The following is a 14,186-nucleotide window of genomic DNA, read 5'->3' on the forward strand; positions in this document are numbered from 1 at the left end:
ATTAAGCATCACATTTCAAATATGGTGTTACATTATATGCTAAAAGCAAGTTTAGTATGCTGTTTTAAAACTAGACTGCATTCCATGTTGTTGTGCCCTGGAAAGATAATGGATGTTTCCAATCTTAGAAGCTAAATCTTGGGTTGAAACTAAGGTTAAGGATCATGGTCTCCTTCTATCATAGTTAAGTTTAGAGGTGGTTGACTCTACTTAGGGGTGTAAACGAGTTGAACCAAGCTCAAGTCATGCCTAACTCGGGCTCGGCTTTTGGTACTAACAGGAGGCTTTTGGTACTAGCTGTAATACACCGGTTGGGTAGGTTTTATAGAGGGGTGGGTCCCACTTGCCATGTGACGTGTGCCCGATGGACCCCGGTCTTAAATTTTGAGTTTGGTGCCCTGATAGAATAATTTTTCCTACTTAAACCCTTGTTTTCAACCATATAATCATATAGTTTGAGTGGGTTGTTGACACATAAATACTTGACATTTCAAAAGTGTTTCTTAGGGGGAGAATGACTTCCAGCGCCGATATTTGTTGTGTGATGAAAAAATTGGCAAGACGTGAGTTTATTTGGTTTAGTGCTATATTAAATGAACAAAAAATTGTTTGTTTAGAAATACAAGCTAGTAGTCTTTGTCCAATGGTTTAACTTAATAGGTTGAAAACGAAATTATCCATTAATGCATTTAGTTTTTTAACTCGATTTTCAACTTGTTGTTTAAGACTTTGTTTAGTTTTAAATAGGGTTGTTAACGAATGGCCAGCTTAAAATCAGCTCAGGAGATAGTTTGGATCAAAATTGGCTCATGGTTCCTTATGTTCGATTTCAAGTCAGCTCAGCTCGAAATTAAATCAAGCTCAATTCGGCTTGAAATGGAAATGAGCTGGCTCAAATTTGAGTTGTTTGGATTCGTTCTAGCTCGAAATTGGTTTGATCTGGCTTGAAATTGAAACAAGATGACTTAACTTGAGCTATTTGGATATGCTTCTGCTCGAAATTGGCTTGTAACACATTATATATGATTTCATTTAGCATTATATATAATCTATGTATATATAAAAAATAAATTAAGCCCCCTTGATGTATTTCAAGCGATCGGAATATGACTCAAAAGTAGCTTGAAAAAAATTTGATCCAATGTTTTGGCTCATAGCTCGGCTCTCTTATTTCAATCAGAACTCGAACTGAGCTAAATTTTGAATCAATTTTCAAGCGATTAACCCATCGAGCAAAATCCACACCTCTATTTTTCAGGATTTAAGATCTTACATTCATACTCATAGGGTTTTACGTATTTAATTTTGGCAAGCTATATTCACCTAACATTACGTAAATTGCATATTTAATGGTACTTCAGTTGTGTGTGCTTTAGTTGGAAGTGGAATGTAGAATTATTTCTGTTAACTGAATTGCATTTTAAATGCCACGAAAGAAAGCAACCTTATTTCCAAGTGGATGTTTATGTCTATGGTAAGCATTCATGAATAATAAAAAAAAAAAAATGTTATAGTCATATAATGTGAAGAAGATGCATCAATACATGAGACAAATATAAAGATGCAGTTCACTGGATGTGAGTTGAGTCGTGTTGATTGTCAGATAAGTGATAAGTGATGAAAATTTTATTTCATGTTATTTGAACTACATGTCTTTTTAGTCATTTATTATACGCGTACATAGCACACGATTATTATGTATTTACATATCTAAAAACTAAACATTCATATTTACATGCATAGCGTTCAAATCTCTATCATCACAACAAAGATATCACGATCAGAGGGCTTAATGACACCACAGTGCTACAAATGTAAATATCAAATTTTGGGTGTAAGATATAAATTATCATAATAAAACGCCTTATCCACAACTTTCTAATATATGTCATTACAAACCAACCATACAATTCGTATGCATTTATATATTAATTCAAGTCATTAATATATGCAAAAAAATGATGGATGGAAAATATAGTCATGAGATAAATAATATAAAATCACTTGTTATTAAACATAAAAAAAAATTTTTTTAAGCATTTTTAGTAATCTAATGATAGAACATATGAGCTAATGCCTGAGCTGGCTTGACTTTCCCCCAATCACGGTTTACTTATTCATATTAAAATAATAATAAAATATGTACATTTGATCATAAAACTAATTATGAATCCTAATTTGTTGTTTGTAAGAAAATGACTTATTTTAAGATAGGGGCATATAAAATTAAGTGATTATTTGTATATTAAATTCAACTTAAAAGAAATTTAAAAAATAAAAAAATATAAAATAAATAAATAAAAATATGAGCTAGATTGCAATATTTTTAGCCCGGATATATTTAATATAAAATATGTATTGATACGGCATCAACAAATTTTTATCATCTGAAATCAACATATATTACCATTCCTTCTATAAAAGTATACAATAACTTTATAAATTTCTTATAAAGTTGAAAGGCCGCATGATGGAAAAATATTACATGCAAATAAATCTTCACATATGAATGAGTATATTAAAGTGTAATCAAAATGTACTCGGGATATAATTCTGTTTGGGGCAGCTTGTGCGTTTCAGGATAAACAACTTATCCTGAAATGCGGCCTGCAGGTCCGGCCTATCCTGAAATGCGGCCTGCAGGTCGACCGCAGGGGTCGACCTGCGGCTTGCGTTTAGTGTAAAAAACACAAACGTGACAGACATCGTTTTCAAAAACGCGCAAACCAAACGGTTAGACGGTGTTTTTAAAAACACTATCACACTTATAAGCTGCCCCAAACGGGCCCTTAATGTACTTCAATCCGCACGTACTGATTACACATAATATTCTCACACATGAGACCCATAAGCAAATCGCTTATAGAATTGACATAATATTTCTCGTAAAATTAAAAGAAAAATGATCGTACAGTTAATTACAAATATAATATGATCATTCGAAAATGTGCCCCTTGAAAACACATTTTATTAAATTCTGATAAGATTATTTTCATGTAACTATCATGAAAAAGAAGGGATAAAACGATATATGTTTTTGTGTGTATAATAATGAATAAAATTAGGTGCATTTACATACATACCAACCAATTCTTCTGTTTTTACATATCTAACACCTATACTTTTACAATTAAACCACAAATCTATCCTATCACATAAAAAATATATATAAGAATTGTATGGAATGCATGAAAATACCCCTATTTTTTATGAAAAGTTTATTTCAAAAGAAACACAATCATATGTGATAATACAATAAGATTGTCCTCAAATTGTACTGTAATGTCATCATGCTACAATGTGTTTGTTTGTTGAAATTTACAAGCATGAAAGCCAGATGGGAGAATAGAAAGGAGTAAAATGAAAGTATAATTACCTTAATCCTTACAAAGGGGTAAAATGAAAATATATTTACCTTAATCCTTACAAAAATTTCAGCTAATAAGACCAATCATGCAAATTGAGTTCAGTAAACATCTGTTCTTACAGATTCACCCTTTTTATCATTCTACTGTGTCAATCTAAGAAATGCTAGGTTCCAATATCTTAATTAAATAATCCAAACATAAATCTCATCAAAATCTCATTTACAACTCTGCCAATCAAAGCAGTAATGTGAGGTTTTAAAAAAATGCATTTTATCAATAGTTTCAGAAACAATGCTGAATTAATTTCTCATTTCCAACATAAAAAGTACATAATTAATGGTAAAATATAATGCACCGTTAGCCTGGTTGAGATTTTAAACCAGCGACTGCACACATCTATTCCTTTGATGTTATAACTAGTAAGCCCAACGCACCAATCAGCAAGTACTGCGAATGAAGAAAGGATCAATATAAAATATAGGAGGAAGAGGTTTTTTATAAAGTTTAATAATTAGTGGTTGAAATATAATTTAGTATATAAGACTTGTTTGGTATTTTTCTATGTTTTTAAGGGTAATTTGTTATTTCCCACGAGGTTTGTTTCTATAAATAGTGTCCAAAATTTTGTCCGGATGATAGAATAAAAAAAGGCATTCATACACGTTGGATGTTGATTCATTCATTTTCCTTCCTAGGGTTTGTTTTTGTCTTCTCCCCTTCTCCCCTTCTCCCCTTCTCCCCTTTTATCCTTCCTTCTATGGTATACATTCTTATAAACTTCGCAATCTTCTTCTCTTTATCTCCCTATTTCTCTTCATCAAATTCTTCCATTCTCAATAATCAAAATATCAAAAATCCGCCACAATATCTACATTCGCTTCCCCACTAATGTCAACGTGCCAAGTTGCTTTTTAACAATCAAGCTACAAAACGGTAAGCTGTATATAACTTTCTACTTGCATTAACTTTCAGACCACCGTCACAATTCTGTTTGGGGAATTGATTTCTTATTATGTTTTAAAAATTTTTGTGGCGAGAAGTTATTTTTGCAATCAAATCGGTTTGAGTGTGATGGTTATAAAAAATAGTTGCTTAATTTTTTGGAAAAAATAAATATGTATAATTCCTAACACATATTTTAGAAGACACTCAAGTAACTTTCTCAAGAAACCATACCTTAATAATTGGCTTTTCAGTCAAGGTGATGGTAACCCAACCAACATATGGTAAAAACCTATCATAATAACTCAACTCAGGTTAAATTAAAACTGCAATATGCAAAGTTAGTTTCAACCAATTGGCTCTTACCCTACTGCCCGCCCCATTATATGATGCTGCTGAAGCCAGAGCTGCCCGTGAGCATATAGAGCTCTGTCATCCCCAGAATTGTTATCACCTGCAAAGTTGTTTAAATTTTTATGGCAAAAGCAAAGGCATGGTGCAAGTTGTTTCTATATAGCATGTTTAGATTTGGATGAGCATTTGATTTTAATGGCTTCACAAACATTTGTAGCAGAGATCCGATGTCACTAAAAATTACATGCACATTCATGGTTAGAGTAAAAGTAAAATCACGTCAAGATACGGGCAACATATCAAAATACACATGAACAAGTAGAGTGCGAAAATAGTTCTCTTTCTATTTACATGGGACATGGGGCCATTTTAGTCTCAAAGTCTACAAAATTGTTAAATTATTCTCTAAACTCTGTAAATTAGAGATGAAATAGTTTCAGGGACTAAAATAAATGACTGCAAAGAGCCAAGGGATCATTTTGACACTTTCCAAGTACTTCAACAATCTCTCACACTTGCATGTGCAAAGATATAAAAGATGCATTGCAAATAGGAATACAAATCAATTAGGAAAAGCATATAGTAAGAATCAGTCATTTTAATTCCATCTTGCTGAAGTCAAAGCATCCTGGAATATTTGTTGAATGAGCACGTGCCCGAGGCATGGAATTTCTCTTTAAAAAGACTCAGATTTGGTCATCAATGAAGAATAATTTTGCATATCAATGTTCATATAACAAATGTGTGCCACATTCTGAAGAATTATAGAACATAATTAGTGTGCTGACTGTTAGAACCTATCTTCTATTAATAACTTTTCCTTTTTTAAAAGAAAACTACCAGATTGTAGGATTTGAACCCTGATTTTAAAATTTAAATGATTGTTGGGATTCTTACTATATGAATCAATATTTTTGACAGCAAACAAAAGGAAGAGCAACAAAATTTTTATGCAATTTGCAAGTTCACAAATGTCTATTTTAAGAAAAATGCTGACGAATAAAAAGCCTTTAGCTCCCATATAGTACAGGAGAAGATAAATAAGAAAATCATTTTTCAAATATTATTTTCCACTTCATAAACTAACTAGACATCCTCAATAGATTTTAACTGGCTCTTCTAAAAGAAATGAAATTTGCAATTTTAATACCTTTTGTGAGAACATCCACTTCTCCAGTATCTTGTCGCTGATGTATCTATATTTGAACAGAAGCATGTAAAAATTTTAAAACATCAATGTGACAGCATGATTTTTCCTTCGAAAGAAGAACCGACATATATATCATCCAACAGGAAAATTTAGAGCAAAAAAATATTAGAACACAAATAGGAACTCATGCATTACTAACCATGGCAATTCGGCAAGAAAAAAAATCAGGTTTTACTCCCAAGGTTCAAACGGATGGGTAAATGAGCTAATGACAATAAAAATATGAGGCATGCAAAACTGGCCAAAGTCAAAAGATCTGTGCATTTGGATAAAAACCTCTAGTACCAAGCAAGTTTCAACAGGCCCAGAGGACCAGAAATATAAATACTAGATTTATAAGATCTGGATAACAAGCAATCGGCCCCATATTATCTAAAATGGTCTATCTTGGTTCAATGAAAATTACGAAATAAATAAACCTGACATTGGAAATCATCGGATTTCATGTATAAATAAACCTGACATTGGAAATCATTGGATTTCATGTATACCAGAGGCCTTAAACATTGGAAATCTTGGGTCTTAGAATTCATGTATACGAACCGACCAAAGACAAGACGTGTTATTTAATTACGAACCCTAGTTCATACTTGAATTTAACACCCTAGAAATGTTTCAAATGGAACGGCAAAGAGTAGACGAAGCTGATGTCAAGTGGGGATTTTTTTTTCTTTTTGCTTGAATTTTTTGTTTGTCCCTTGTACAGAGATATTTTTTTGTGTCAACAGTAGAGGGAAAGGAAAGACATTCTATTGGTAGTTGGTTTGTGGGCCCAACCCTGCATTTTTTTGTAAGCTTTATTCTGTTAAACCAATGGTACGTAGATAAGAGAAGCTTTATTATTTGGAGCACTGGCTGTCAAAAAAGAACGTTGTTTGTCAACAACGCAAGTTCGGGTTGTTTAGTAGCTCGTGTTGGATTTGTTCGTTAAACAAGCAAACAGAACACGAGTGTTTATTTTGAGTTTGATATGTAAACAAGTTGAACACTTCGATCATGTTTGGCTTGCTTTAGCTTGAACAAATTAGTTAATTAAATAAATAATAAGTTTAAAACATTTTTATATTAATTTTTATGTTTCATTAAAAATACTAAAAAATATATTATTTTTTAAATCTTTTGAGCTAAATTCAAGTTGAATAACAGCTGTAAATGGACAAATAAACTTTAATCGAGTCGAACACATATACTATTCAAGAGTTATTAGAACACAAGCCAATTTTGAACAAAAAAAATTTCGTATAAGCCAAAATCGAACAAACATTCAAATCATTCAAGCTCAAATCATTTAAACCGCTATTTGAGCCTTGATGTGCTTATCAATGATATCAAGGAGTAGGCATTAATATTAGTTTTTGATTTTGTTGGGAACAGCTCAAGTGGGGTTAAGACTCAAACTCCTTTAAAGAACAACATCTGGTGGCTCATCTAAGGTTTTTTTATTTCAACAGGGAATGCAAAATTCGGAGGGAACACCTCAAATGTACTTTAATAGACATGAGGTTGACTTGATTATGACTCAAACTTGTAAGGCTAATCTAATTATATTTGGTTTAGCTTAGACAACCAAACATATTATATTTCTACCATGTTTAGATGTGCATCGAGGTCTTTATCAAGTTGGCATGTAAATTTAGGAAGCAATAGTTTCATCAGAATGGATCTTTATAATTTTTACCAACTGAAAAGCTAGTCCCCAACTAGGGTGATTGGACGATGTGGGGGCAACCTAGCATGTATTTTGAAGCAACATCAATCAGGATCAATTGGAGCGAGCTGGTCACCGTGAATTATCTTAAATAACAAAACATGCATTTTGCCAATCTTCTCTTATGTGGTCTTGTTATTTTCCATTTCCCCTTTTTCGCTTAATTTGAGTTTGCTTTAAATTTGTGCAAAAATGAATTTTAAGAATATTTTAAATCCCTTATGTACATTTTAGAAAAAAAATTTAGCCTTTGAAGAAGCCTACGATACTTTTGTAAAATTTTAAGATTGATAATGTTTTTTATAAATCAAATGAAAGATTGGCACCTTATATAATTTGATTATAATCTATGCATTATTGAAATCAAACTCTTACTTTTCCTTTCAAATTTTGATTCAGCCAAAACTGAACTGAATAAATCAAACTATATTACCGTTTGATTCTATCTATGACTATGTTAGTTTGACTCCGCCTATAATTCAGAGTCACATGGCAAGGAGTGGCCTGGTGGGTCCCACTTGATGATGTGGAAGGTGGCAACAAGTTTGTTATGTAGTGATGAAGTGAACTTAATGAAAGATTGGCACCGCTCATACTAAGTTTGATGAGTAGCATCACTTTAATTAATACATGTTTTGATCCAGTTGGTCACATTTCAACGGCAAAAGATATCACACCAAATGTTGATTATCTATCATTCGCACATATAACTAGATCGGGTGTAGTTTACATCTTCTTCCACATGACTACATAGCAATGGGAGCACTTTATCTTAAGGGTGTATAGCAACAAGTCTTGTGTGTGTGATTATGCATGGCTCAAACCATATTTATATTTAATTGTGCATAATTATGTGCTTGTCCTGCATAGCATACATATGTCAAATCTGCTCTTGATCCTAAACTCATGTTATTACACATCAATTATGCGTGTGGCATATTTTTTGGATGGTGGCACAATTTTGTACAAGGAATCTCAAGCTTACCCGAGGTAGGCTCGGAAGAAATCAGGGGAGTTAATCTCAACCTCCTTATCAATTCAACAAAGACTCAGCTCATTCTCCATCAACGCTTCAATGATAGCTAAGGCTTTTTTTTGCCAAGGCTCAAACTGGTGTTTTTCACATTATTAGAACTAGATGTTATTCGAGTTTATTTATCTAAATCCTAGCCAACAACAGAAGAAAGCAATCATGGTTGGAATGGTGAACCAACCATCTTACAGGTTAACATCCATTGCAAAATTTATAACTATTGTGATAAACAAAGTCACAAAGCATTTTTAAGTCAATGAAAGGACAGATCACACCTCATTAGATAAAGAACATAAAATCCGATGTAGAGGCCAACATAATTAAAACTATAGTGATTAATAGTCTACAAAGAAAACAAAGATGTAAATTGTTTATTGGCATAAATAATCAGTTCTATCAAAATAGAAAAGAGAGAGCAGGAAATAAATAAAGCAGGAAAGTCAATCCCAAACAAAGAAGTTAACATCAAAGAATCTAAGAAGAAATTAGAGTGTGCGCATGGAAAACCATAAAGAATATAACAAAGAAAAACTAGATGATCAAACATTATCAGATCCACATGTCCCCAGCAAACAATGATAATTGTCACAAACTCAAAATCTTATAAAAAAGTATCTCCTTTATGTAATGCCAACATGACACCAAGCACTCTCATCCACTTGACAATTTCCAAGATGCTAAGAGCAAAAGAAGCAGATAGATGGACTTCATTTTAACCAAGTGATGTCTGAATGCTATTCATGTCAATTTCAAACTTAAAAGGTATTGAAAAATGATGCCAAGTACGAAAACAGGTATTTAGAGGAAGAAGAACCTAAGAAATTCAGATGAGGAATAACGTGAAAACCATCACATAATCAAATGTTAACAGATAGTAAGTTAAGAGAAGCAATTCACAATTACTCATATTGCTTTCTTAATAAACCATGGTAAACATTTAAGAAGTCAAAATGACAAATTGTTTACTAATACTCAAAGGTGACAGTAAAATCAAAACGTAAACATAAAATAGTTTAAGCACCTTACCTAAAATTTTAGAAAGCATGAAATCATTGTTCACGTAAAGTTGACATTTCGTATAAAACAGGGAAGAGATACCTTGATGACCCGATGAACTATTGGAATTTCACGCCCCTGCAATGTTTAAATCATAAGATTTGCATTAATGAAGTTGTAAAACATATTAAAGTGAGAGCCATAGAGATACAAGGGGTACAGCACCCCTTATAAATATAACTATGCGACCATGACTACTTCATAATGAGATTTCCAAAGATCATTAAATTGTGGCATCTCAAAGTCTTTATCAGTCACTAAACTACCAGATAAAAACTTGTTAAATATTTGAATTTCCCAATATATAATACATCTGTTCAACTGATGAATTCAGACATAAGAATGTCCGGTAACCCAACCAACAACGAACAATGAGACAATGCTTATTCTAATCATTGTGTTTGGCACTCACCACAACAGAATTTGACACGACACAATTCTTCTTACAGTCCATCTTATAGCCAATAATGAGAACAAAAAACTATAACATTCAGTTCAAGCACTTAAACTTCCTTCATTTCACTCAGTCATGTGACAAGCACACATTTATGGTTAAAGCAATGTAAATCAGTTTATTAATCTAACAAATTGTAGCGGCCATATAAAAGTAAAATAGTTAAAAACTTCAAAAAGATAGTTATCTCTGCAAATACACAGGCACATTTATGCATTTGCATTTGGATAGGTAAACAAAATGTTACGTCTATGCCAGTCTAAGGGCAAGTTTATTCTTTGTATGCCTAAGGGCAATTATTCTTTTATTATTATTATTGATGGGAATAAATAGGGTTAGGTTTATGCATGAGATTGAGTTGTGAGTCTTAGGTTAAGTCTTGAGAGAGATTTCCTACCTTTCGAATGGTAGAAATTTGGAAAGAACACCTACCTCTCAAATTGTAGAGTGTTTATCTTTTTTATCTATATGAATTGTTTGGATTATTGAAGAAAATATTCGTATTTGCCTTAATTATTATGAAAATCCATGCCAATTTCTACGACAAATTGTAACACAAAAGTCTATTGGTGGGTGCACATATCTGCACATAAACAACTGGATAGTTGAATTAGTGAAACATAATTTAACATGAAAACAATTCTATGGATAAATGTTTACCAAAGGATAATATAGTTCACTTGTTACATGATGATGGCAATGTGCTATGTACATGGACCCTGTTTTCAACCTACTCCTCAGCAAAACTTAATATTGCAGGAATGTTAAATCTACATACAGCATACTTCTCATAGAAAAAAACAACGGCCAAACAAATAGAATCTAAAACAAAATTTAACGAACAATGGAATGCAGCTACTGCAATATTCTAAACAAGCCACAAATCCAGATGCCATCAAAGGAACACAAGCAGCATTTCCCTATTATTATTGCCTAACATAAACATTATCAACAAATCTAAAATGCTAATGTAATTAAGAATGTAGTTAAAAGTTCTTTTCGTCGGTCATGACTTACATCAACATTAAATACAACTATGTCTCCTGTACGAATAGTATCTTTTCTCATGTATAAGAAAAGAATGTCCCCCTACAGTTGACAAATAAAAATGGAGTTGTTACGAAAGAATCACATAGCATTAGGATATCAAAGAAGCATGTAAAACAATCAGCAAACAAACAAATGCAAATAGCAAAATAAAAATAAAAATAAAAATAAAAATAAGGAGAAAAAAGAAGAAAAAAAAAAGCATTTTGGCTGCTCTTACACCAATGGCTGTTCTTAAATAACGGCATAAGAAAAGTTCCAAAACAAAAGATACTTCTTAAATTTAAAAATGTCCATGAGGTATCTACAAAGATTCCAAAATCACCTCTATAGCAAAATACACATCTTTCTCTCCAGAATAATAATCTAATACTTCAATTTATGGATTTGTTGATATACAACATCAAGCAAATCCTACCAACAATATCCTCTGAAAGTAAATTAGCTTGAAACGCACTCAACAGAAATTGAAACTGCAAGATACTCTTTTCAGCACTTGAAGCTTCTTCAATTGAAGAATGTTCTTCAAAAGATCAATCACACATCATATTTCCAATGCTTCTATGAGGTCATTTTGACGTTAAGCTCTTGAATTTTTGAAGCAGTAATTGTTGATAAGGGATCAACACACTAAACATTTGCAATTTTAATTTTCAACAAATAATTCAATTTATTAACTGATGCAATTTAATTGATATTCGAGCGCTGCAAGCTTCATACCATATTTATTCAGTGAGGACAAAGAGCCATGGGCTCATGCAAGAGTTCGGTCAGCCAAAAGCATTAAAATTGGCTCAGGCTACCAAGGCCACTTCGGGCAAAAAAATTCATTCCTCCTTGATTTGGGGGATCTTCTTTAAACACACTTGATACAAGAGTAAGATGGCATCATGTGTGTGTTTCATTCACATTCTATTTGTTAACTTTGCAAATGGGTCTCATGTTCATATATCCAACTTTGCAAAGATGTTAACAAACAATTGGATGATTAATTTTTAGTTTAAAACTTATTTTTTTGCAAGATATCTTTGCTAATTAAGGACTATACAAGTAACAAAATTGTCAAGGAAATTGTGATTTATTTTATGCATTTATGGTTGTGTTTTTATCACTGAGGAATTTGCATGCCTATTCCTTAATGTTTATGCATTAGCAAGTAATTCTTAACTAGAAAGACTTCTTATCAAACTCATTACCTGTAATTTTTACAGGTTCAACACGTCTTATAGGTGGGCTATCCATAGAACAACAATAACATCAGTACCAGCAGCCATGCAATTTTTTTGTTGTAATACATTTTTCCAAATCCATTGATTAGGAACTTCCAAAAATTCTTGTTTCAAACTTGTTTCATTTACTCTCTAACAAATAATCCCTATTATACCATACAACTACATATTTTGAATTCTCGTGTCATGCAAAACAAAAACTGTCACAATATTATTTATCCAGGCCTTTAAAAAAATTCTTATTATATAAAAAGCTAAATTTTGGTGAAACACAAAATTATATCGTATTAATAAAATTCTTACAATTCTGTCACAATTTTTTTTTAGGAAGACGTGCATATATACCACTCAATTGTTATGTATTTACATATGTAAAACCTAAACTTAGATTTATATATATATATATGTCATCATAGCTATATATGACAAGGTGTATTTCAGTTTTTAAAAGTTAAAATAGTGGTATTTCTAACAATCATATGCCACATATTTCCTTAAATCATCACGCAAACAATGGTCCAAGAACAGCAAACACTAGAAAAGAAATAGATAATTTTTCACTCACCCTCTTAAACCCAGGTTCCATGCTGCCAGAAAGAACCACAACAACAGGAGACTCACTCCCAGTAACAAAAATAAGCCCCTTCCATATTATCAGCGCCGATGCAACAATCATACCTGGAACAAATACACACAGAAACCAATACCATCAGCAATAAATATAGCAATTCAAACTCAGAAAAGGAAAATTATAACACCAGCACGCGTTTTGTTGTTTGGAACGGGGATGATGAACACAAAACCTACTGAAAGACAATAAAACCTAAAAAGCCCCGATCTAGCTTCAAAGATAACCGCAAAAGCGCAGGAGGAGAGGGAATGGGAATAACCGAGGCTGACGGCTTGCGAGATGACAAGCCGGAACCGAATAGAGCGGATTGATTCCAAGCTTTCGCCGAACCACCCCATTATTCTTCTGCGCCTCTCTCTCTCTCTCTCTCTCTCTCTCTCGCCGGCGCCGCGGGCCTTCACTGTGGATTCAAATTCTCTAGTATTAACTATTATGAGCCATTAGTTAGTTAATACCCTCGTTCTGTTTGAAAAAAATTGTGTACGTAAGAGGTACAGTTCCACCTTCTGCTACAGGTACGTTGTATAGAGGGGTGTAAAGCTCGTGTTCGGCTCGTTTATATTTAGAGCTTAAAAATTGTGTTCGTGTTCGGCTCGTTTGCTTAACGAGCCGAACAAAAATTATTCACGAAAAATTATTCACGAACAAAGAGTCCTTTTAACAATCCTAATAATGTAGTCATAAAACATAAGACAATAAGAATTTGAACAAGATTTAAAAATTATTATTTATATTAAAACATCATTTAAATCTAATTTAATAATTTTTATTCTATTTTCTTGATCAATATTCTAATTGATTATAAATTTTTGTAGTCTTGTAGTCAATTAGATTTTTTAAAAATACTACTTTATACTATTCGGCTCGTTAACTTATCGAACAAAATTAACCAGTCGAACACGAGTTTCTTAACGAGTCGAGCACGAGCTGTTCGCAAACAACGAGTCGTTTTCACAGCCCTAGTTGTCTACGCGTTATATCCTCTGTAATCAATCTGTCTATAACATACCTGTAACCTACAAATATATGAAAACAGAAACGTAGAACTTAATAGAAGCTACAGGTAGGTAGGTTATATGTCGGTTACATGGATGTTATAGAGGACATAACGCAAATAAAACTATCATGTACCCTCTGTATAACCCTGATGTTTA

The 14,186-nt window shown here is 32.5% G+C and overlaps 1 protein-coding gene across 2 annotated transcripts; it reads right to left on the reverse strand.

Annotated features, from left to right (window-relative positions):
- Window positions 1-3,542: 3,542 nt before the first annotated feature.
- LOC110027608 (signal peptidase complex catalytic subunit SEC11A-like) lies at window positions 3,543-13,455 on the reverse strand. 2 transcript variants are annotated; one of them, XM_020729109.1, is made up of 8 exons: window positions 13,292-13,454; window positions 12,967-13,079; window positions 11,143-11,214; window positions 9,714-9,749; window positions 5,815-5,860; window positions 4,677-4,764; window positions 4,545-4,602; window positions 3,547-3,815 (listed from the first exon to the last, which is right to left on the reverse strand). In XM_020729109.1, exons 1-8 carry the CDS (start codon window positions 13,368-13,370, stop codon window positions 3,765-3,767), a joined length of 543 nt encoding a protein of 180 aa, XP_020584768.1. In that variant the 5' UTR covers window positions 13,371-13,454; the 3' UTR covers window positions 3,547-3,764. The 2 variants fall into 2 exon arrangements, with proteins under 2 accessions (XP_020584769.1, XP_020584768.1); XM_020729110.1 differs by lacking the exon at window positions 11,143-11,214 and having other exon boundaries at window positions 3,543-3,815; window positions 13,292-13,455.
- Window positions 13,456-14,186: the final 731 nt, after the last annotated feature.

This window comes from Phalaenopsis equestris, unplaced genomic scaffold (genome assembly GCF_001263595.1).
Source record: "Phalaenopsis equestris unplaced genomic scaffold, ASM126359v1 Scaffold000428, whole genome shotgun sequence".
In the NCBI taxonomy this organism is placed as follows: domain Eukaryota; kingdom Viridiplantae; phylum Streptophyta; class Magnoliopsida; order Asparagales; family Orchidaceae; genus Phalaenopsis; species Phalaenopsis equestris.